Source organism: Gossypium hirsutum, chromosome A07 (assembly GCF_007990345.1).
Source record: "Gossypium hirsutum isolate 1008001.06 chromosome A07, Gossypium_hirsutum_v2.1, whole genome shotgun sequence".
Taxonomy (NCBI): Eukaryota; Viridiplantae; Streptophyta; class Magnoliopsida; order Malvales; family Malvaceae; genus Gossypium; species Gossypium hirsutum.
In genome coordinates this window covers 147,835-170,207 of record NC_053430.1, presented here as the reverse complement: position 1 = coordinate 170,207, position 22,373 = coordinate 147,835, and the positions used below count along the sequence as shown (strand labels likewise).

The 22,373-nt window shown below is 37.0% G+C and overlaps 3 protein-coding genes and 2 pseudogenes across 3 annotated transcripts; 4 read left to right on the top strand and 1 right to left on the bottom strand.

The window, feature by feature from the left end:
• Positions 1–3,749: 3,749 nt before the first annotated feature.
• On the top strand, positions 3,750–7,423 carry LOC121203655 (uncharacterized; annotated as a pseudogene).
• A 673-nt stretch (positions 7,424–8,096) lies between these two features.
• On the bottom strand, positions 8,097–10,533 carry LOC107930836 (uncharacterized; annotated as a pseudogene).
• A 1,240-nt stretch (positions 10,534–11,773) lies between these two features.
• LOC121231926 (peroxidase 16) lies at positions 11,774–13,203 on the top strand. Its single transcript, XM_041117020.1, has 4 exons — positions 11,774–12,061; positions 12,153–12,353; positions 12,445–12,610; positions 12,685–13,203. Exons 1-4 carry the CDS (start codon positions 11,849–11,851, stop codon positions 13,098–13,100), a joined length of 996 nt encoding a protein of 331 aa, XP_040972954.1. The 5' UTR covers positions 11,774–11,848; the 3' UTR covers positions 13,101–13,203.
• Positions 13,204–14,289: 1,086 nt separating this feature from the next.
• On the top strand, positions 14,290–14,945 carry LOC121231925 (uncharacterized). Its single transcript, XM_041117019.1, has one exon. It carries the CDS (start codon positions 14,342–14,344, stop codon positions 14,939–14,941), a length of 600 nt encoding a protein of 199 aa, XP_040972953.1. The 5' UTR covers positions 14,290–14,341; the 3' UTR covers positions 14,942–14,945.
• A 13-nt stretch (positions 14,946–14,958) lies between these two features.
• Positions 14,959–15,643, top strand: LOC121232298 (uncharacterized). Its single transcript, XM_041118040.1, has one exon. It carries the CDS (start codon positions 15,056–15,058, stop codon positions 15,641–15,643), a length of 588 nt encoding a protein of 195 aa, XP_040973974.1. The 5' UTR covers positions 14,959–15,055.
• Positions 15,644–22,373: the final 6,730 nt, after the last annotated feature.

Genomic DNA, 22,373 nt, shown 5'->3' with positions numbered 1-22,373 from the left:
ATCATATTTTCCAAAGATTCAGTTTGGCAAGAGTTGTGAATTTACGATTGTAGATAGCTCTAATAGTCCCTTGAAGTGTGCCATAATTCCATTCAAGGGCAGAGTTTTGATTTACCATGTGTAGATCTTGTCCCTTTGATAGGTAGTCTTGCACCAAGCACAACTTAACCTAACGAAGACTTCTGATAGGAGGTCGGCCTCCCCTCAATAAATGAAATATTGATTAAATGACTATAAATAAGTGATAAAGTCTTTATATGAATTTTATTTGATCTGAGTTGATAATTGAATTTGATTATTTTAAGTACATAAATTTTTATTATATATATTTATTATTTTAAAAAATCAAGTATTATTAATTAAGTTAATATCTAATTATAATTAATTTTATGAGACAAACTCAATAAAAATTTTATATTAATATTAAAAATTTGATATATTATATTTAAAAATAAAAATGCTATTTCTTTTCGAAATTCATTTATTCTTATTCTATTTTCCTCTTCAAGAATCAATTCTTATTAATGTAAGCACCGAGTTTAGAGAAGATAAAGAAAAGTCCAAGGTCTTGTCTAATACAATTTGATTATGAATCAATGAGAAATGAACATATTTTGAAGAAAGAAATTCATTTTGTCTAACAACATTAGTTAATTTAATGTATACTTTACTTCAATACAATAATAATAATTTTGTTATATGTGTTTTTAACATGCCAGCTGACCTTGCTGCCTTCCCATTTTATCATTATGCTCATTCTTATTTTATATTTTAGAAATATTGATATATTGCCAATCTTTTCATATCCCACACGAATTAAAATTTCCTAAATAAATTCATCATTACAATTGATTACAATTTTTATTTTGATGTTTAAGAAAGTTAATCCTAATTGCAAGTTTGAAAATAAAATTCAATAATTTATAAAAAGAAAAAAATAAAAATATTAATGGCTTTAGTGATGGTTCATACTTGTCTTATCTGTAAGGAGTAAAGATCTAGGTAAAGAGATAAAGTTGCATCCCAAAGTTAGATGAGTATTTATAGGTGAAGGGACCCTCTCTAACCTAAGTCTTGACATTTGTATGATGCAGGTCCCATCATAGTTGGCCTTAAGAGATATAGTAGCTTCTAGTAGGCCGATAGGATAGAGAAGAGCTAGGTGAGGTCCACATGTGAGCCATGCAAAGAAAGACTAAGACATGTTGATGATGTAGGCTCACCCAGGTAAAGTGAATAATTTATAGGTGAAGGTAATCCTCTCTAACCTGGATTCTACAGGTTCTATCATGCCAACACTTAAAAGATACAATAACTTTTAGATAAGCGAATATGAGACAAAAGAGTTAAACAAAGTTCACGGTTAAATCATGTAAAGAATGACTTAACACTTATTTTTAGCGGTACATGTCAAAGGGTTGTACACATTTTATGTATGTGTCCATGAACTTAAATTTGACGAAGTATTCATGATGGTGCAATCGAAATAGACGCAGTAAAATACGAGGGCGAAGCCTATACAACGAGATACATATACAAAATTACAATTAGAGCTATTGATAATTTATTTTTGGTAAGGAAACCAACAAGTGGCATAAATCGATGAGTGAGGTGTGAAAGGGATTCATTATTTATAAAGGTTAAGTGAAGTAATTTTTCTTCTTACAATAAAGTTGGTGGAGAATTAGATGTGTTAGTGCAAATGACTAACTTTTATCAATTCAAAATACTTTCACCCCCAGTCCATTTTGAACCATTACTGCATGGAATGATTCATCATTTGTTGTTGATTAGTCGATTTCTTCTATCAAATCAAAATCAAGTCTCAAAATTTGCAAATAAAACAGTCCAAAACTTGGATCATTATGTAGATGCGGTTGATGAATCGATAGTTTTGTTCTGGTATTATAAGTTTATAAATTGAAAAGAAGGAATAACCTTGTGTCAATACATAAGGTTAATCATTTACTTTTAAGTGTTGGAATAATTTTGTGTTTTTAGTTAGATGATTGACCATTGATACCAATCAAAATTGTCGTTCCTAATTGCAATTGTGGGTCCCTTTTCCTTTAAAAAGAAAAAGTATTGTATTAGTATTAGATTCTAATAGGGATGACTACAAATCCATTCGGGACGTGATGGGTCGGGTCTAACTTTTTAAGTGCTTGAATGGGGTTTACAAACTCATTTACCTTGATATAATTGTTAAAATGCCCTTATATATACCATAATTCTACTTAAAAAAAGTTAATACTACTTTATTTTGATAAAATATTAAATAAAAATTATGTCATATTCAAATATAATTTAATTTTTTGAATTAGATACGTAAGAGTAAATTAATATTTAACTCGAGTTGGATTGAAGTTTATTTTGTGGAGAGTTATTATTGCATTACCATCTCTATTCTAGTGGTAAAAAATAAATGAGAAATATTAGATAAGCTACGGAAGATATATTGATTTGATATGAAATCAGACTCAATTCAATTTGATTATAAAAGATTAAGCTAAATTTAAATTCAAAATGATTAAATTTGAAAAGAATAAATACAAATAATTAATTATAATAACTCCAACACTGAGGCAGTAATAAAGAAAAGAAAAGAAAAGGAGGTAGGAGGCGGCCATGATATAATCTACATTTTAAATGCAGCTTACCATATGCTATACCTTAATAAAATAAATACTTGCTTCTTTATCAGATTGTTAAAAAAGTCAAAATGAAATATAAATCTAGATTAAAATCAAATTTTCCAACCAAATTCATGTTTGATATGAAACTAAATTCAAATATCTAGTTGCAGTTAAGATGAATATCAAATTTAACAATACAAAAATGCTTGGGTATTAGGTATGACCAATTAACTCAATATCAAGAACCGGGGAATAAAATTTGTGTCCTGATAAAATTTAATTTGAAATTTATGCGCTATTTTTTATATTACTCATAAAATTAATTAATTAATCAATTAGGTTACATTTATTGTTAGTATTAAATTGAAATTTAAAATTTGGGAATATAAGACTAAAGATATTCAACTTGAGAACATATAAATCATAATTTTACATATATAAATCAATGGAAGAATTTAACTTTACCATTTAATCATAACTAAATTTCAAGAATAGAAATACCAATACTAAAATGAATCAATTCGAAAAAAAGTATATGAAACTAAAATGATCACATTAAAAACAAAATAAATCTATAATTATACAAATATAAGTACTAATAATAGAATTTGACTGAAAAAAAAAACACTAAAAATAATCCAACAAGAGTTCATGTAGCATAGTACAAGACTACACATTTACCTGAAGTAATTGAAAAAGTATAAAACCTGAATTAAAGTATTAAGTTATAGAGAGTAGAAAGAGGAAATTGAAGAAAATAAGAGGAAGGGGGCTGAGCTGGTGATGCGGGGTTGGGTACTCTGCTCCTTTTCGTCCACAAAATAAAATTTATTGTTCTTTGAAACTCATTTTATATTATTGATAATAAAATGAGTTTGTTGGAAGAACAAGGGTCCAATTGTTAGAGGGGACGGCAGCGCATCGCGCCACAGAGGCCTTTTTCTTTCTTTTCTTCCTTCCCTTCCTTCTTCTTATTTTGTTTCTTTATATGTTGTTCCCTTTCAAAAAACTATTATCATAATAATTATTTGCTTATTTCATTTATGATTATAAAGAATAAATAGATTAGGTGTTTGTTCACAATCTCAGCAATTTATTTGGGTCTTCTTCTTCTTTCACACACGTTTTTGCTTCTTGTTTTTTCCCTTTCCTGTTGGCTGCCTCTAATATAAAGTTGAAACACCTAGCTTCCATCTTCATCTTCAACCTCATCTTCTTTTAGGACTTCACAACCCTTTCTCTTTGTATATTCAAAGAATCAATAACAGAAGACGGTGAAGCAATCAAATAGGTAAAAAGGTATTATCTTTGGCATGTAAGGGTCTTGGTAATATGCCCCCCACAAAAAAAGGGTCTTCCTTTGTTTCATGATCATACATATTATATATGCTGTATATATATGAAAGATTTTTTTAAAATTTTTTTTATTTATATATTTGGATGGGTCGATGATGATTCTGGTCTTTTGAAGAAGTTGGGGTATATGTGGTCTGTAAGGGGAAAGGGATGGGCAAGTAACGAAGAAATGTGGTGATCAGCTTTTTTTTACCCTTAGATCACGGACCAAGTTTCTTCTTTTTTTTAGAAAAAAAAAATTGAAATGATTGTGTGAAGAACAATTCAAACAAAACATTGGCCTTCGAAAACCAAAGAGAGAAAAAACCCACTTTTGTTGGGATCAAATACAGTACTGGGAGCATGTGACTATCTCTCCTTTGTTTTGCTCTTTTTTTTTCTGATTTATTTATTTACTTTTTTTTATTTGAGAAAAAAAATCTCAAAGCTTCTCTGTTTGAACGTATTTGATCGTTGGATAACAAAGGTGACTTCCCCTTTTTTGCTTATCTATCTTATCTTTATTGGTTCCATTCAGTTTTCAGGTGTTCTTTTTGTCAACTCTTTCTGTGAATTTTCTTGTTTGGGATTTCATAATCCTATCATGCAATTCTAGCATACTTTGTTTCTCATACAAGGTAAATAAAATAAAAATTCCTTTCTTGGTGAATAAGTCAAGCAGATATTGAAATAGAATTGAGTTTCTAATTTAAGTTTAGGACTTTGTTCTGCAAAATTCTCTTTGTTAATGGATTGCATTCTTTTTCCCTTTAGGAGGGTTGGCATATGTTACAGCGATAGGGATTATATTATGTTGAAAATAGATTGCAAAGCTTTACCTTTATGGTCCCAAATTGAATAGCCTTTTAACTATTGTTACTTGTCACTGTCCTTTTGGGAATTTCTTGAATCTAATCGACAATTGCCTTGCTGATTGATCGGTCATGATCATGTTAATGGCAAACAAAGTAAAATCTTGACTTGTTTATAAGTTAGAAATATCCAAAGTAAATAATTTTAAGGTACAAACTTCGGCTTTAGTGGAAAAGACCGAGTGGTATGTTGAGGTCGGATTGTGTATGACCATTTGTGCTCTCCTATGGATTTCATGGTTTTAGCGGTTTTTCATTACCATATGATATGTTGATTTTGATATTTTTTCCAGATATAAAGGATACTTGTTAACTAGATGGATGGATATACTAGTAAAAGAGCTGCTGATGGGCTTGTTGTACCTGGCAAGGGTTCCGGCATTATCTTGAAGGATCATGTTAATAACAGAGAACGGAATGCTCAATTTTGCAACCGAATTGGGTGCAGTGGCAGGCTGAACTCAATGAAAGGTACTCTGAGTGGCTGCTCAGAAAAGCTAAATCTTCGAGGCCTTCTTACCGCACTTCATCGATTGGCAAGGAAATAATTGGAAGCTCCTCTAGGGTATACTCTGCACCTATCAACTCTAGAAAATCCTCTACGAATCCTCAGAAAAAGCTATCATCTCAGCTGGAAACAGATTCATCTGAAACTAGTAGTGTTCAGGATGAGCCAGAAGGGTCAGAGCTCATATCCCCACCAGGAAAGATTCAAAGAGGGTTGCAGCCCGGAGCCGATGATGCTGATTCTAGGGAATTTAGAGTAATGGAAGTTGGAAGCTCTAGCACAGCATCAAACACAAGACCGAGGAGAAGCTTTAGTCAGCGTTCAGGGTTGGGCAACCAGGATGCTCTTGCTGGTCCATCGGTTACTTTGGCCTCTCGTCGTGCTTCCCTGGCAACTCGTGCCAACGCAAGCAGGTACAGTTTGAGAAATATGAAGTGTAACTCTATTTCTGATGTTGTTCCTTCTGGTTGTTCATCTTCGGATTCAAGCCTCAGCAGAAGGAAAGACACAGTAAAAAAGAGAAATGCGGATGGAGAAGGTAGTTCTTCAACTAAGGGAAAGAAGTTGAGTGGGTCATCTTTGGAGGGACGGAGCAATGTTTCTAGTCACAGTGTCTCCATTTCTGATTCAAGGCGAGCTAGAAATTGGTCCCCGAATAGTGATAGCAGTGTTGCTTCTTCAATTAGGACTCGAAGATCAAGCAGTAGTTATGGTAGAGGGAGACTCCCTAACCAGGACAATGGGAGTATATTAACTTTGAATGAGCCCCCTGTGGTCATGCCGCAAGTGCCTCAAGCTGCTGTAACCATCGATTTGAATGCACCTGTTTCCACAGAAACTGGCTCAACTTGTGCTATTTCTTACGGTCGAGCAGGTAGAATAAGTGAGAGTTTACACAGTATCATACCGTCTATTCCTTCTGAAGCTGGCATCAACCTCTCTTCAATGACCGGGGATAGTTTCCGGCGCTACAATATGGATGGCATTGCAGAGGTATATTAACATTATAGTTCAATGCATTGTCTTAGGCATGGCCGTATAACTTGCTTGTTATTAAAGCTTCATCTATTACAATTATTTTATGTTTACACAGGTGTTATTAGCTCTTGAGAGGATCGAACAAGATGAAGAGTTGACGTATGAGGTAACTAGTTTTGAAGTGTTCCACTTGGCCTGATTGTTCTCTGTTTGTTGATTCTGTTTCTGTCTTGCAGCAATTACTTGTTCTAGAGACCAGCTTGTTCCTTAATGGCCTGAATTTTTACGACCAACATAGAGACATGAGATTGGATATAGACAATATGTCATACGAGGTTTGTTTTAATTTCCACTTTGGTGGTGTGATATTTGCATTTTAAGTTTCTCCACTCTATATGCTCTCGTTGTTAAAGGTAAAGTATCAAGTTAAGCTCGTGTTGGTATCATGATAGGAATTACTAGCTCTAGAAGAGAGGATGGGTAATGTGAGCACTGCACTATCCGAAGAAGCAATGTCAAAATGCCTTAAAAAAGCATCTACGAGGCAATATCTATGGAGGATGTTGCAAAGGTCAGCTGTGAGGTTGAAAAGGATGATGTGAAATGCAGTATATGCCAGGTTCTCTCCTATGTGACTTTAAGCTCAATCAATGAGATGTCGGCTTATGGTATTTAGTGAATGCAATGGTTTCAGTTCCAACATTGTTGGTTAACGGTCTTGGTTTTGCAGGAAGAGTATGTTGTTGGAGATGAAGTAGGGAGGTTGCTGTGTGAACATAGGTACCATGTTGGGTGCATACGGCAGTGGCTGCAGGTGAAGAATTGGTGCCCTATTTGCAAAGCATCAGCAGAAGCGATGCAGTCTTCTTGTTCACCTCAGAACTGAGTTGGAATTTGAATAGAAGAAAGCAACAGACTGAGTTTCATTTTGTACAAAATTGATGGCTTTTCTCTTCAGCATTTTTAAATTTAATTTTATGGATCACATGTAAATATCAAATCCAAACAAATAAAGCAGATGCGCTTGGACTGACTCTGCACTGGAAGGAACACTCAATTCACTGGTAATAAAAACAAATGTGAATCAAAGTACACTTACTGCTGGTGCCGCTGTTTGAATTGATAAGTGTTTTCTCTCTTAATTGCTACAATTGCCTAAGGTTTACTATATATAAACATACTTATATAATTACATTCATCCTCCCTTGCTTCAAAGTTCAAGCGCTTACATTGACAAGCACAAAACCTCAGATGTATCCTCATGTCGAACATAAGCCCTTCATGATCATGCCTCTCAGTTGTACCTACAAAAACAAGAAAACAATTGTACTGAAAATCAGCTCAACAATAAAAGACAACACTAGTAAGTGTATCTACTCCAAAAGAACAGGTCCAAATACTGAGAAGCTGTTGCCTCTTTTAGTAAATAAGAACTGCCTTTTTACAACAAGAACAGTCACTGCTTGACATTCTTAAGCTCAGCATGAGCAACTCATAACTAATGTGTAGACTTGCAATGTTAATTCTATATGCATATATACATAAGCTACACAAGAACATAAAATCAGAGCTTAACAAATAGAATTTTCAGGGGCATCTGGTGGGAAAATCTAAATATAAACCACAATGGACAATTTAATAGATGTCGATTTTTACTAATAACTCAAATCAATTCTCAGATTTTAAAATTACATACAGAGCAATGCTGAATCTCTTAGATAAGTAATTTTACCTTTCCTCCTCATTGGCTGTAATTACAAGAAAACTTGAGATCTGTTGAAATGGCAGCAAACAGCCAACAAAAATTACTAATCGTACGACAGAGCAACCACTTGTAAGCACTTTCTTTTCAAGCAGCATACTTCAGTTGCTCAAAGATAATTATATGATCAATCCCGGCTCAGCAGCAGGTGTACAGGCATCCTGACACTCAAACCATAATTTCATCTTGCAAAGGGCAGAGCTTTATCTGACTGATCCATCCGGTACATGTCAGTAATCCAAAAGATCTAGGAGCTTCAGTTGTCAACATCTTGTAAACACGTTGAACCAATCACAGCTTCATGATAAACAAATTTTTGAGGGAACTCATTCTTCAAAGGAATGCAAACAAATTTTTTCAAGCAGCCATGGCCAATCTTCACCCAGCTGCTGAGGATTTAGCTCCATTGCCACTTTGAAATCAAGCAGAGATACTAAGCGCTGCTGCCCCTGCTCATGCAAAACTTTTGTGGGCCCGGTGGTACTCTGCATATGCCAGTGATTGCTTGGCCACATACCATTAACAAGCTTGCCTTGAGGCTGCTGCTTGTGGCAGAGTGCTTTCTCGGTTCACCTGTTGACCTTGATCCAACCAAATCAACACATGACCTAATCAGTTTCTTCAAGTAGACATCCAACATGCTACTCAACAAGCTAGCACATTCTGCGGAAACCTCTCCAAGGCCCTGCACTGCTGCAATCTGATCCATACGTTTCTTCAATGTCTCAGTATCATACAAACCGCCACTGTCATAGTAGCTAATGAAGCCACCACTGCTAGCCACTGCAGGAGCTTTGCGGGCCCCACCTACACTAGCTGAGCAAAATGAGATCCCAAGTGGTGCAAGCAAAGAACCTGTAGAGAGGAGATTAATGGGATTAATTTGTTCCACCTCCTCCCCATCTTCAACAAAGCCTCCTTCACTCTGATCTTTACTAGGCACCCTTGGTCTTCCTGTGGAATGCACCAAACCTTCCCTTTGAATTTCAGGCTGCTCGACAACTGCTAGAAGATGCTGCACTGGTCTCTGATAGTCATATGGAGTCAAATCCCCATTGTCCATACCCAATTTAATGCCATTGTCTCCCTTCCCAACTGACTGATATGAAACAACAATCTTTCCATTTGGCCCCAGCGGGCTGGGCCTATCCCTGAGTTTTCTATCCCGAATTCCAGACCTAACCTTTCGTGGGGATGACACTGGCAAAACACCATTTGACCATTTATCTGTATTTGGATGTGACCCTATATGTTGATGTCCATCATCTTCTCTAGCAGGAGAAGTTTTCGCAGTTTGTATCAAAGATTTCACGGGAGCTGCTTCAAAAACTGGTGGTGGAGTCTTAGCCTGACATGCATTTTTTAACATTGAACGTATCAACTGATTATGCAGTGGCAGATTCTCCCTCCCAAGTAAGCGGTAACATGACTTATCAAACTCTTTTTTACTGAGCTTCTGACTTAAAAACCTAGTCAAATCATAAAATACCTTTTTGACCTCTCAACCCCAATCTTCTTCACTATCTGAGATTTCAATTCAGCTAAATCAATTCTGAACCCTTGCTGGGGTTGCATTGCTCAATAAAACAGACTCCTACACCATTCAGAAAGCCGTTTCCACCCAAAATTACAAATTTCTCCAGCACCCAACAAGTTCAAATTCACCAATTTGAATGGGTATCGAGAATAAAATAGCAATTCATCCCAGTATTATTCCTAAGACACATAGCTGTATTTCAGTTTCCAGAATGAAAAAAGAGAATACAAATTGAACCACCTATAAACCAAATAATGCATAACCCAAATCACACATTCGCCAAAACCAAACCCTAACCCTAACCGGTCAATGAATAAATCAAAACCCTAATACTGAACTTAACGAAAGCAAGGCAGTAAATAAAAACGAACAGCAGCAATTAAAACCAGCAAAGAGTTGTTGTTGTTGTTCTTTCAGAAAATAATAAAATAAATAGAATTGAGAAATTGAAGTTGAAAAAGATATCAATGGGATAAACAGAAGCAGGGGAATTCGAGGGAATGAACAGCGAAAGAGAAGGAAAACAAAGAAAGGGTTAAAAGATTGAGAGAAAGAGAAAGAGCTAACCTTAGACAAACTCGGTTGACCAATTTGCAGAGAAAAATCGAGTGCCACAGCCACTCACTCAGCTCGTTGTTGGATTCTTTTTGGATCTCCTCCCTCTCGAGAATTTTCTCTTCGAATGAATAATATCTCAATTTCCGTGTCTTGATTCAGCTCTGTTCTCTTCTTCTTGTTTTTTTTTTTCTCCTAAAGAAATATTTTTATATTAATGATTAGAGTTTATGTTTGTGTTGTGTTGCTATATCTTCAACTTCAAAACTAGGTTGTGCATGTAATATTGTAGTTAGTGATGCCACTTTGACTTTGACGTTGACTTTGACTTTTAAAGCCAAACACAGTCCCAGTGATGCTCAAACTTCTTCTTTCTCTGGTTTATATTTATGCATCAAATAATTTACTATGGTATCTCATCTATGACAATCTTATGAACATAAATAGAAAAAAAATTTTTTTTTTCTTTTTGATGAATGTTAATGAATGTATTGTTGGATGAGAAGGTTTCTTCGTTGGTGTCTGCTACTTTGACAAGAAATTGCATTTTCCTTATTCTTTTTTATCCCTAAAGGAATGAAAGAGGGAGGGAGGTATTAGCAACTAGCTAGGTATGGGTTATGGCTAAGCGTTATTTAAGTGTTTGAAAGCAATTGTTTATGTTGTTGAAGTGTATACTAGTGGGAGACTGAAGTTGATGGAGAAAGGTGCCTGATATTTATGAGGTTGACATGAAGGACCTACCTCTCCTTTCATTCCATAAAAGTATTAGGAAATGGCATTTTGTACCTCTATTAAAATATTAATAAATTAATTTTTATAGGTTAAATTAAATAGAAAATAATTTTTTAAAAATATTTATATATTTATACTATTATAAATTGGTGTGGTTATTCTGATATTTAGATCAAATTCGAATATGAGAGTCAACATTGTTGAAAAACTTTATCTAAATATTACATTTGATCCGAAAAAGACTAAGTTTAAACCTTAAAACATATAAAGATACTTGTGATTATAAAAAAATGGTGTGATAGATGAAATAATTAAACAATGACACAACGTATTACATGTACTTCATATTGACATAATAGATAAAATTTTAATAGTAAATAATGAAATTTTTAATAAAAGTATAAAATAATATACCTATTTATTTAACGAAGGAGACAAAATATAATATCTTAGAAAAGTTTCAGCTGCATGACCATGATTTTATTTTATATTCTTTAACTTTTTCAAACTATAATATGCTTGTCTGTCCAATAGAGTGGTACAAGCACTAAAACTAAATTCTCTAAGCTTTCATGTTGGGAAACACACAGACTCTCACTCACATCACATGTCCACACAACACAAAATAACAGAATGAAATATAATGCGCATCACCATTCATAAAGGAAGTGAGCCCCCCCACTAAACCATACCTTCTTCTACTACAAAACAAAAGCAAATCCAATCCATTGCTAATTAATTATTGATTATTTATTAAACACCTCCTTCCCTCCCATACCCATAAAAATGCCAGCTTTGTGCTAAAGAGTGTCCTTGTCAGAAATCCCTTGTCCTAGACTTATGTGTAAGATTCTTTCAAGGATCCATCTTTGCAATATATTAACAGAACAACATCAAATGGATTGATAACATCTTGTCTTGTCTCAAACAATGAGTTCTCAGACCCCGAGTCTCTTTTGCCTACTCCTGTTTCTCCTCCTTACTTTGAGTCCGAGCCATGCTCAACTCGGGGTCGGTTACTATCACAACTTGTGTCCTGGCGTTGAATCAATCGTCAAATCTGCAGTTAAACAGAAGTTGGAGCAGACATTTGTTACAGCTCCAGCAACTCTTAGACTATTCTTTCATGACTGTTTCGTCCGGGTTTATCCTTTGCCTTTGCCACCGTTGTTTTCTATGTTTAATCAGAATCAGATTAAGAGGGCACTTACCTATTTATTTTGCATGTTGAAAGGGGTGTGATGCTTCCGTGATGCTAGCTTCTTCATGGAACAAAAGTGCAGAGAAGGATAATACGGATAATCTTTCGTTAGCTGGGGATGGATTCGACACAGTGATGAAAGCCAAGGCTGCTGTCGATAGTGTACCTCAGTGCCGTAACAAGGTTTCATGTGCTGACATCTTAGCCCTGGCTACTAGGGATGTCATAGCTTTGGTATTTTTCAATAAAACCTGGTATCTGATCCATCGTTGTCCACTTTAATACTCTCTGCCTGCTACAAATAATCAAATCTTTCTGTTTGGAGACTGGAGGGCCATCTTATGCAGTAGAATTGGGAAGACTTGATGGCAGGATCTCAACAAGAGCCAGCGTGCGTCATCATCTCCCTCATCCAGATTTCAAGTTAGGCAAGCTCAAGGCCATGTTTGCCTCTCATGGTCTCACTCTTACAGATCTGGTTGCACTATCAGGTACTAAAATTGTTCCACCTTTTCCATCATATCAATTAGCTATATAAATAAATATACACTTGTGTTGTGTGTAGGAGCACATACAATTGGGTTCTCACACTGCAGCCGGTTCTCCAAACGAATTTACAAGTTTAAAAGCAAGAGCAGAATTGATCCTACACTTAACCTGCGATATGCGAGGCAGCTTCAGCAGATGTGCCCGGAAAATGTTGACCCGAGAATGGCCATTGAGATGGACCCAAGCACGCCCCGAATATTCGATAACATGTACTACATTAACCTTCAACAAGGGAAGGGACTTTTCACCTCTGATCAGTCTTTGTTCACTAATGCAAGATCTAGAAATATTGTTAACCTATTTGCATCCAACAGTACTGCATTTGAAGAGGCTTTTGTAGCTGCCATAACCAAGCTTGGGAGAATAGGGGTCAAGACAGGAAAACAAGGTGAAATCAGGAATGATTGCTTTGTTCTAAACAAGATTTCATAATTGATTTGGCATCATCTTTCATTGGTGTTAAGAAACAAACGTTGTAACTTGCAAGGGAACAAAAAGTTACAAAACTATGAAGTCGGGACTCATTTTTTCTTTTTTTTTTCTTGTAAAGCTGCTATCTCTAGCTAAAGGAAATACCAGCAACTGTAATCATTTCAACCGTTGCTGCATTGCAAAAATGCAGGATGTTAGGGTCAGGCTTCAACCATAGGCTTAGGAAGAGATTGCTCCTTCCGAGACCTGCTCGACTGTCGTACAGAGTAAAAAAGGATGTTTTTGATAACCTAAAAGTTCAAAAGTAATGGTTAAATCTGAAGTAAGAGAAGAGGGTAGATTTAAAAATGCCAACCAAGTTTTCAAAATAGAGAAATTCTAAGAATCCAATCAAAATAGCTAGTCACCTGTGACATTAAACCATGAACTTGCTCCATAGTTATTTTTGCACTATCTCTGGTAATCTTAGCAAGCTGTGACTCTTCCTGCAACTCATAAGTAGGTATCCACATCGCATTTAGTTAAAAGAAGATAAAAGCTACCCTCTAAATAGCTCGAGCCAACTATACAAATTACAGAAACTATATTGACCTTCTTCCGAGGGGGTCCTAGTGTCATGGGTTGCGCATGGGAGCCCGCAACCATGACACATCTGTGTGAACCATCAAGAAGGCAGGAGGTCATTTAGCAATCAGACCGGCCCGTTGCTTGAAGAGATTGAAGGCCCATCTACAAGTTAGACAAATATAATATATTATTTTATAAGATTACATATCTTAGATAAGATATGTAATCTTAGAAGATATGATTTTATATTCTTAAAGGTTTGGTGGTAGGTGGCCTTTAATCATAGCCGTTGATGTACTTAATTTTGCACCGTTGGATTTGGGGAGGCTCAACTATAAATAAGAGACCTCTTCCCTCATTGTAAATCACTTGAGTTTTGAGGAATAATAAGAGTTCTTGAGAGTATTCACTCAACATTATTCTCTCTTGTGTTCTTGATATTTCGTGGCTTGTTCTTATTTCGTTCTTCGTTCGCCTTTGTTTGATCATTGAGTTGCTTTCGTTTGTGTTGGTTTTCAAAGGGGAATTCTATTGAATCCTCAAATTGTGGGAGTTAGGCTGACTTAGGAGTTTTTAAAGCAAGAAACTGCCTAAGGCCGCACGGATTGTGAGGCAAAATCCTAAGTCCGTGACAGTTGGTATCAGAGCCAGTCTTTCGAAAGCACTATTGAAGGATGTCGAGAGAAGTTGGTGAGAATGAGCCAATGGAGACCCGTGGGAGGGTCAGGAAGGCTAGTCGATCGAGGGACATGTTGTCGAGCTTGGAAAATCGAGTGGTCAATCTCGAGGAGTCTGTTGGTGACATGAGGGAGACACTCGAAGTGGTCCTAACCCGTATGGAGGAACTGCGGGAAGACAGCAAAGTATTCGTGCTTGACACTCTTAGATCCACTTCGGACAAGCTGACGGTAAGGGACGAAGCTCTTGAGGCCCTGGTGACTGCCATGAAAGAGGAGATTGCTGAGCTTAAGGGAGAGCTCACAATTTGTAAGGTCGCTTTGGAAAATGGGATGTTGACTTCAAGATCGAAGCAACGCCATGTAGATGTTCCAAAACCCGAGAAGTTCAAGGGGGCTAGGTCTGCGAGAGAAGTGGACAACTTCCTGTGGGAATTGGAGCAATATTTTCGAGCAATGGGCATTGAAGATGATGCCACTAAGGTAAACACTGCTTCGATTTACTTTACTGATGTTGCTCTCTTATGGTGGCGACGTAGGTCCACGGATGAGAGACGTGGAGGAACGACCATTGGGACTTGGGAGGAGTTCCAATGAGAGTTAAAGAAGCAGTTTTATCCGCAACATGCTGAAAAGGAGGCTCGTGCTAAGTTGCGTCGGCTTACGCAACAAGGCACTATTCGAGATTATGTGCGGGAGTTTAGTGAGCTGATGCTTCAGATCTCAGACTTGAATGAGAAGGAAGCATTTTATATGTTTGAGGATGGGCTAAGAATGTGGGCTAAGCAAGAGTTGCGCCGCCTAGGCATCACCGATTTGACTGTAGCTATGGCTGAGGCAGAGAACTTCTACGAAGCTGGTGGGAGAAAGTTTGACAATAATGATGCTTCCAAACCCAAGCCAAGACCCAAAGGCAATGGTGGGGGAGACAAAGAGCAAACAGAAAGGAGTGGCGAAGCCCTAAGGAATTATAATGGTAGACCAGGGGATAAGAAAGAGCCAATGAGATGCTTTCTTTGCCAAGGTCCACATCGGTTGAGTGTTTGTCCAAAGAGGGCCGCTTTCAATGCTATGGAAGCACGCGAAGAGGCCAATCCTGACACCAAAAGTTTTGGTACGATATTGGGCGGTGTTGAAGACAAGACGAGCAATGGGCTGATGTTTGTGGACATCATCGTGGCAGACAGAAAATTGAATGCCCTTGTTGACACTGGTGCATCTGATTTGTTCATGTCTAAAGAGATGGCGAAGGAACTCGGTCTCAAAGTGGAGGAAGATTCGGGTCGAATAAAACGGTAAACTCAGAAAGTATTCCCATAACGGGTGTGGCTAAAGGGGTGGAACTCAAACTTGGCGAGTAGACAGGCAAGGCAACCATTAAGGTAATCCCACTTGATGATTATGATTTTGTGGTAGGATTGAGTTTGTTTGACCGACTTAATGCGTATATTCATCCTTCCGAGAACTACATGATGATCTCTGATTCGAACCATCGTTATATGGTGCGAATGAAAAGAAAAGAAAACATGGAAGGCAAAACATTGTCGGCAATCCAATTTGCCAAAGGAGTACGTAGAAACGAAGTCTCCTATTTAGCCACCTTAAGGAACAATGTGGAGGAGAAATTCGAAGAAGAAATCCCAAAAGAAGTGAAGCAGTTGTTGCAGTCTTTTCAAGATGTAATGCCCACAGAGTTGCCCAAGACATTGCCACCAAAGAGGGAGGTAGATCACAAGATTGAGTTGTTGCCTAATACTGAGCCACCAGCAAGGGCACCATATCAAATGTCTCCACCTGAGTTGGAGGAATTGAGAAAGCAGTTAAGGAACTTTTAGATGCCGGGTTTATTAAACCTTCCAAAGCCCCATTTGGAGCGCCGGTGTTATTCCAAAGGAAGCATGATGGGTCCTTAAGATTGTGCATTGACTATAGGGCCTTAAACAAGATCACTGTGAAGAACAGGTATCCCATTCCTCTTATTGCAGATCTGTTCGATCAACTTGGTAGCGCGAGATGGTTTACTAAGTTGGATTTGCGATCGGGGTACTACCAAGTGAGAGTAGCCGAAGGGGATGAGCCCAAAACAGCCTGTGTGACTCGGTATGGGTCTTTTGAATTCTTGGTGATGCCGTTCGGGTTGACAAATGCTCCGGCAACATTTTGCACCCTAATGAATAAGGTATTACAACCTTTCTTAGATCGCTTTGTGGTTGTTTATCTTGACGACATTGTGGTGTATAGTAAGACGCTTGAGGAGCATGTTGGACATCTGAGAGAAGTGTTCCAAGTCCTACGGGAAAATGAGCTGTATGTCAAAGAGGAAAAATGCTCATTTGCCCAACGAGAGGTGCCTTTTCTTGGCCATATTGTAGGAGGTGGCATGATCCGAATGGATGCAAGCAAAGTCCGAGCAATTTCCGATTGGGAGCCACCAACCAAGGTAACGGAATTGCGGTCCTTTCTTGGTTTAGCAAACTACTATCGACGTTTCATTGAAGGCTACTCCAAGATCACTACACCCTTGACGGACTTATTGAAAAAGGGCAAAGTATGGGACTGGGACTCTCGGTGTGAGAAAGCTTTTGACCAAGTAAAGCAAGCAATGGTGAGTGAACCTGTACTTGCTTTACCGGATTTTACAAAGGCGTACGAGGTACGCACGGATGCCTCAGACTATGCAATTGGGGGAGTATTGATGCAAGAAGGACATCCAATTGCTTTCGAGAGTCGAAAGCTGAATGAGACAGAACGGAGATACACGGTCCAAGAAAAAGAGATGACTGCTGTGGTGCATTGTTTGCGCACATGGAGGCACTATTTGCTGGGTTCCAGGTTCGTGGTATTCACTGATAATGTTGCAAATAGTTATTTCCTAACCCAGAAAAAGTTGTCCCCCAAACAGGCTCGTTGGCAGGTTCTCCTAGCAGAGTTTGATTTTAGCATGGAGTACAAGCCGGGGAGTGCCAACATTGTAGCTGATGCGCTTAGCCGAAAGATGGAATTTGCAACGATAATCCAACCCAATAGTCCCTTATTGGAGCGCATTCAAGAAGGGTTGTCCCACGATTCCACGGCCAAAAATTTGATTGAGCTTGCTAAAGAGGGAAAAACGAGGCGATTTTGGCTCGAGGGAGAATTATTATACACTCAAGGACAACGTCTATATGTGCCCCAACATGGGAACTTGCGAAAGGAAGTCATGAAAGAATGTCACGATTCGAGATGGGCTGGACATCCAGGCATGCACCGCACTTTAGCTCTCTTGGAGGATCGATTTTATTGGCCTCACATGAGTGACGATGTGGAGACTTATGTGAAAACTTGTTTGGTGTGCCAACAAGATAAAATCGAGTTGAAGGCTCCTGCTGGGTTGCTACAGCCTTTACCTATTCCGGAGCGCCCATGGGAGAGTTTATCCATGGACTTTATTGTAGGTTTGCCTAAATCTGATGGATTTGCAAGCATTTTTGTTGTGGTGGACAGGTTTTCGAAGTATGCAACTTTTATCCCCACATCCAAGGAGTGTCCTGCTGAGGAGGCTGCTCGCTTGTTTCTTAGACATGTGGTGAAGTATTGGGGAGTGCCACAATCTATCATCAGCGATCGAGATGGGCGATTCACGGGACGATTTTGGACGGAGTTGTTCAAGTTAATGGGTTCAAACTTGAACTTTTCAACCAGCATGCATCCACAAACCGATGGGCAAACTGAACGAGTGAATGCGTTATTGGAGATATATCTACGGCACTATGTGAGTGCCACACAAAGGGACTGGCCAAAGTTGCTAGATGTGGCTCAGTTTTCTTACAATTTGCAAAGAAGTGGGGCGACAAACCAGAGTCCGTTCGAGATAGTAACAGGACAACAGCCACTTACACCCAATGCTGTTGCGACTCGTTATGGGGGACCGAATCCAGCAGCCTATCGATTTGCGAGAGATTGGCAAGAGCAAAACGATTTGGCTAGAGCTTGTCTTCACAAGGCAAGTAAGCGCAATAAGAAGTGGGCGGATCGAAATCGAAGGGACGTACAATTTCAGGTAGGTGAACCAGTTCTTGCCAAACTACACTTGATTTTGCGACATGATGGGTTGCACAAAGGACTCGTTCGGCGGTACGAGGGGCCATTTTGAATTGTGAAGAAGGTAGGCAAGGTGGCCTACAAGCTTGAGTTGCCTGAAAAGCTTAAAGTTCATCCAGTATTCCACGTGAGTATGCTTAAACCATTCCATGAAGATGGAGAAGACCCAAATCGAAGCAAGTCTGAACGAGCACCAATGGGGGTAAAAGCCGCCTATGATCGAGAGGTCGAGAACATCGAAGCGGATCGTATGGTCAGACGTAAGCACTACCGACCGCGGCGCGAATACTTAGTCCGATGGAAGGGATTCCCGGATAGTGAGATGAGTTGGGAACCTGCTGAAGCCTTGTGGCAATTCCAAGACAAGATAGATCGATACCATGCAGAGGACGCGACGAGGGCGTCGCTAGATTTGGTGGGGGAGAATGTCATGGGTTGCGCATGGGAGCCCGCAACCATGACACATCTGTGTGAACCATCAAGAAGGCAGGAGGTCATTTGGCCCAATCAGACCGGCCCGTTGCTTGAAGAGATTGAAGACCCATCTACAAGTTAGACAAATATAATATATTATTTTATAAGATTACATATCTTAGATAAGATATGTAATCTTAGAAGATATGATTTTATATTCTTAAAGGTTTGGTGGTAGGTGGCCTTTAATCATAGCCGTTGATGTACTTAATTTTGCACCGTTGGATTTGGGGAGGCTCAACTATAAATAAGAGACCTCTTCCCTCATTGTAAATCACTTGAGTTTTGAGGAATAATAAGAGTTCTTGAGAGTATTCACTCAAACATTATTCTCTCTTGTGTTCTTGATATTTCGTGGCTTGTGCTTATTTCGTTCTTCGTTCGCCTTTGTTTGATCGTTGAGTTGCTTTCGTTTGTATTGGTTTTCAAAGGGGAATTCTATTGAATCCTCAAATTGTGGGAGGTAGGCTGACTTAGGAGTTTTTAAAGCAAGAAACTGCCTAAGGCCGCACGGATTGTGAGGCAAAAATCCTAAGTCCGTGACACTAGTGGGGCAATGCGATAGTGAGCCAACTGATTCTCTGCTTGCTCCAGCTTTTCAGCTGAAAAATGAAACAATGGGATCCAAAATGAAGAAAAAAAACTTGGACTGCATTTCATGTGCAAACAAGAAAAACTATACTATGCATACAACAAAAGAACAATTACCTAAATCTGAAATTTACCCAGCAACATAATCTCCATTGCCTAGAAGAAGCAAAGAAGAAAGCGTATTTACCCAGTACTTAGTTATTCCATAACAAATTCAAGAGGTGGCAATCAAGAGAGGACATAAAATAAGTGATATCAAATGCATAATACTGCAACAAAACATACAAGTGTTAATAAACAGAGAAACAACAGGCATTAAAGATAAAAAAACAGAAGTCGATGGGATTACATAATAACCCGTTTACAATGCACACCAAAGTCTATAAGTGTCTCAACGGCAACAAAGTATTTTTTATTAATAAGACTAAGTTTTAAGGAGAGTTGTTAAAAGTTTGTTACTTGATTACAATCCAACTATGAACCAGATCAAACTACACAAGGGGAGAACCACCAAGAAGGCTAAGGCAAAGGCTTGTCTTTATGCTTCGGTTTCACTAGCCATATTCAATGGAATTGTGGGTTTTGGATTAGCAAAGAAAGTTGATTATTAAGGAGGTGTGAGGATCAAGAGACTGGTGTAGAAAATACTACGTGTGAGTTAAATGTATCGAGTTATTCGAGTTAATTCGAATTTTTTTCGAATTTCGAGTTCAAATTGAGTTTGATTTTTGAATTTGAATAACTCGAATAATTTTATCATATTGAATCTTTATAAATTTTTGCTAAAATTGAAATATTGATAATCCCATAGAAGATTAATAAATAAATTATAAGGGGATAAAATTTAATAACAAATTTAATTACGGTGGATAAATTTGATTACTCTGGGGTGACAATGATTACAAAGACCTAAAATATTTTTTTTAATTTAATTTAAATAAATATATTCGATTCGATTCAATTCGAATAGAATTAAATCTCACTCAATTTGATTCGAGAAAATTTCAAATTAAGTTAGGATGGTAAACTATGATTTGTAACACCTTTTACCCGTATTCGAGACCAGTATAGGATATGAGGCATTACCAAAATTTTCAAAATAATTTAATTAATTTATATCGTTTAGCATTCATTTTCATGTTTCATGTAACATCCTTTTTATATTATAATTCTCGTATCATATCAAATATTCTATTCGTTGAACCATAGGAGTTTCGATGGATTTTTCAACAGTACACTCAAAACGTACATTTCCATATTCCATCAATTCATATTCAGAAATAACCCTTAGGACGTTTAATCATCAAGCACTTTCTCGAGTCACATCTCATGTAACTGTAGTGAATCAAGATTATCTTTTCAAGTCAAATCCTATCCACCTTAGGTTACCATAATGAATCATATATCATGTAACTGTAGCGAATCAGGATTACCTTTTCAGGTCAAATCCTATCCGCCTTAAGTTTCCATAGTGAATCAGGAATAAATCCTATTCACTTTAAATTACCATAGTGAATCAGGAACAAATCCTATCCACTTTGAGGTATTATAGTGAATCAGGAACGGATCCTATCCACTTTATATTCTCGAGAAGGCTTTTGTCAGATTAACTGTCCGGGTTATCTATTTCTGCAACACATGCAGAAACTTTTTTCATTTGGGAAATCACCTATATCCATCTGGAACCCAATATTCAAACAAATTTTATCCCTTTCAAGTAGTTTCAGAACATGTATTATTTCTTTCATTTCAACATCCATACATTTCAAATATTCAATTCAAACATCATATAAAATACAATATAATATTTAAATTGACATATTTATATGCTCATTCAAGTTATACAAACCTACCTGACTAAATTGCAGAAATACTAAGATTTAGGGGCATTTTGTTAATTTATCATTTTCCCAATTTTCACCGGATCTTAAATTAACAATTTCATTTAATTTATTAATTTAGATAATAAAACAATTCATTCCCTTCAATTTGGTCATTTTGATATTTTTACAAAATTGCCCCCTAAAGTTTTACTTTTATTCAATTTAGTCCTTGAGCCTAAAACATGCAAATTAACCATACTAGTTGAATGTTCATATATATTTTCCTCCCCCTCCTCTCCATACCACATCCTTAATGTATATAACACACTTGTAAGTAACATTATCTAAAATTTTTATTATTTACTTTTATGAATATTCAAGTTGTCCATTTGTGTCATAGTCACTAAATTATTTATATCTGGAGCTATAGAACTTCAAATTAAGATCCGATAATTTTTCCTGAAAATATACTCATATATATTCTTACCATAAAATTTTCAGAATTTTTTGGTTTAGCCAATAAGTACAGTTTATTCTTTAAAATTACCCCTGTTCTGCTATCTGACAGTTCTGACCCTTCTTCACTAAAAATTAATTATCTCCTCGTAAAAAAATTTAATGATGTTCCCATTTATTTCTCTTGAAAATAGATTAATTCAAGATTCTAAATATATAAATTTAAGCCCCTAATTATTTTTATCCAATTTTTGATGATTTTCCAAATTCAGAATAGGGGAACCCAAAATCATTCTGACCTTATCTCACAAAATTTATTATATCTCATGATTTATAATTCCATTACTTACATAATTTATTCTATAAGAAACTAAACTCAATAAGATTTAATTTCATATTTTATTCATCCTATAATTCGATTTCTACAATTTATTGTGATTTTTCAAAGTTAGACTACTGCTACTGTCCAAAACTGTTTTAGTGCAAGATATTAATTACCATGTTTATAACACCCTTATTTTCTTTTTCTACACTATTTCTCATCACTTTCTCTTATTTTCTCTTCACTAATATATCAAGAACATAGGAACATATGTAAGGAAACT